This window comes from Apodemus sylvaticus, chromosome 19, assembly GCF_947179515.1.
Source record: "Apodemus sylvaticus chromosome 19, mApoSyl1.1, whole genome shotgun sequence".
NCBI classification, from domain to species: Eukaryota; Metazoa; Chordata; class Mammalia; order Rodentia; family Muridae; genus Apodemus; species Apodemus sylvaticus.
In genome coordinates this window covers 32,754,782-32,757,670 of record NC_067490.1, presented here as the reverse complement: position 1 = coordinate 32,757,670, position 2,889 = coordinate 32,754,782, and the positions used below count along the sequence as shown (strand labels likewise).

The 2,889-nt window shown below is 34.6% G+C and overlaps 1 protein-coding gene across 1 annotated transcript; it reads right to left on the bottom strand.

Annotated features, from left to right (window-relative positions):
• Positions 1 to 2,188: 2,188 nt before the first annotated feature.
• Positions 2,189 to 2,617, bottom strand: LOC127669188 (60S ribosomal protein L29-like). Its single transcript, XM_052163076.1, has one exon. The coding sequence runs from the start codon at positions 2,615 to 2,617 to the stop codon at positions 2,189 to 2,191; it is 429 nt and encodes a 142-aa protein (XP_052019036.1).
• Positions 2,618 to 2,889: the final 272 nt, after the last annotated feature.

Genomic DNA, 2,889 nt, shown 5'->3' with positions numbered 1-2,889 from the left:
ATGTAAAAAGCAAACTAAAGCCATGAAACAAACTATCCAGAGAGTAAAATATATATTTCAAATAAAGAATAAATCATTCCCAAGTACATCTGTGTATAAATTATACCATCTCATAAAAACAGGTAATAGCTGTTCAACATGGTCTGAGAAAGTGGTTCTGGAAATAGCTGGTTTTGGCAAGAGAAATGACCACACCTTCAGAAAAGAAATGTATATTATGTGTAATTGCAGTTGGTCTGAACAAAGATTCAGACTAACCTCACTTGGACTCTGAAATATTAAAAGTAAGACCCCTTCATAGGGACTTCTTTGCAGAGCTGTGAAGAAACTCTGCTGCAAAATGAGTATTTTAAAATAAATGCTGCAATACGAATTTTAAATATAAATGCACTGTTAGAATTTAAAAAAGAGGACATTTATCAGCCAATTGGGATGTAGGTGACTGTCCTGTTCACACAGCAGTCAAGTTACCTTGAGAATCCCCATTATGAAAACTCACTGACAACAGCTTATAAAGATAAAGATTTCAGAGCTCCATATAGGGAATAACAGTAAATGAAAGTCTAAAATGGAAACAAAATGTCTTACTTTCTGTTAAAGAAATAGAAATATTGGTTATTGATTTACAGACAGGCACTGTGGTTTCATCTACCCTGTTTCGTAATGCTAACTTGAAAACAAAACAAAACAAAAGCAAAATAAGCCACTTCCTCCAGTGTTCTCAGTGATTCTCAGTGATTCAAATTCTTGGTGTACTAATGAACACAGCTTACTCAGTCACAATGTTTACTTATATACTATCCACTGGAATATACCATTTATTCTTATAGATTTATTTCTATCAATCAGAATATCTAAATCAATCAGTCTATTGAATAAAGGACCGATTCTAGGATTAAGACAGAAATATTTTGAGATAAATCTTGAGCATCTTTAAATGTCAAAACATAAGAAACAAAGAGTAGGAAAGATCACTCAGTCACTGTGTGGGTATAAAAGCTGAAACAATTAGGGAAATAAATAAAGGGGTAAGGGGTACACTCTCAACTATAAGTTGAATATTACTGTGGATATGCTGATACAACTAAATGAAATAGCAAATTAAAATGGAGAAAGACATGTTCATTTAATGGACAAAGAAAATACATTGGACTAACTTCAACACGATTCATAATAAACTTTCTCAGCAAAAGATGAAAAATAAGAATATTATCCAATCTTGTTAGAATTGATAAACAGTTACCATAAGACTCAAACAATGCTTAAGGTAAGTCAAGAAGAACAAATTCTAAATATTAGATGTAAAATATGAGTTAATGTAAAATATCTGGAGGATATAGCAAAAAAATTTGAACTAGCAATTGAACACAGAAACAGCACAGTTACATATTCAGTGTTCCAAAGTTGTTTGTATTATTACACAGCATCAGTGGTTATTTGGAAATTTAATTTTAATTAAACAATTTAAATTGAAATCATTAACTGAATTTTAATCAAATCAAATGTAAAAATAATATATGTAGGGACACCTGTAAAATAATTGGAAGTAAAATCTGTGTTCTAAAATCAATAAAGTTTTTCTGAAAGAAAAGGATACAGAAACCACATAGTTATATTGTTTGAAATACCACTCAATGCTATTAATACAATAATTGTCTTCCCAAATGATCTATAGATTTAATAGATTCCTAATAAATGTTTCAGCAGTATATTTTACATGAATTGATAAGCTGTTTTAAATGTTTGTATGAAAAGGAGAATCCTCCAATGTAGGCAAAATGATTGATTGTACGAGAAGCAAAGTTTGTGTAAAAAATAAACAAACATGCAGGTTAAACAAAATGACTTTTGGGGGAAATTCAGCATTGTTAGTTCTATGGGGTAATGCTGATTATTGAATTGAGCAATGATAATATTTTCAACAGGTGGCACCGTAATATTTGGATTTTTGTTTAGTGCCTAAAATACCTTCGGTCCTTACCTCACATCACACAGAAGTCAACTTGGATGGAAACAGAATGGTGAACAGTTTACACTGCAAAATTTCTTAAGATGAAAACAGAAGAAAATATTCAGGATTTTATTTCAGGAAAATATTTTTTTTTCTAGCATCAAGTTTATTTCTAAAAACAGCCTAGGACACTGGTCATCTGCAAATAGTGTGTGGGTAGGTGTGTCACAGCAGTCTTCACACTGGAAGGAGCCTTTTCTGTGGGGACTTCACAGGAGCCTGCGCTGGAGCTGAAACCTGGACCTTAGCTGGAGCTATGGCCTTTGCCTTGGTTTGAACCTTGGGCTTTGGTTGGCAGAGCCTACGCCCCTTGGCCATGTAGCTTTGACTCAGCTTCCCAAGTTTGGGGTGAGCGATGAGAGCCAGGCCCCTGAGTTTGCAGCTGTGGTCCTTTGGCATCTTGGGCTTGATGGCCTGAGGCTTCACAAGGACCTTGATGGCCTCTGCATGTGCACTCACTGCCTTTGCATTGTCGGCCTGCATCATCTTCAGGCCTTTCTTGTTGTGCTTCTTGGCAAAGTGCATGATCCTCAGGAAATTGGGGTCAACCCCCTTAAAAGATTCCCGTCTTTGAGACTGGGTTTCTTGATGCCATTTCTGTGCCATTTGCGGGACTGGTTGTGTGTGGCGTGGTTCTTGGACTTGGCCATGTCTGCACGATAACCAGTGGCTCCCGCAGTACCTGGAACAGGAAAGGAAAGCAAGAAAATATTTTTATCCAAATGCACAAAAACATAAATTGTAAAAGACAGCAAATAAATCAGAATTCATTGAAATTTTGAACAGTGTTTTTTTTTTTTAAATGTTTGTAAAAATTGAAGTATTTAATACACCAGATCAAAGAACTGAGTTGTAACATGTTTATTTTGTAAAACATA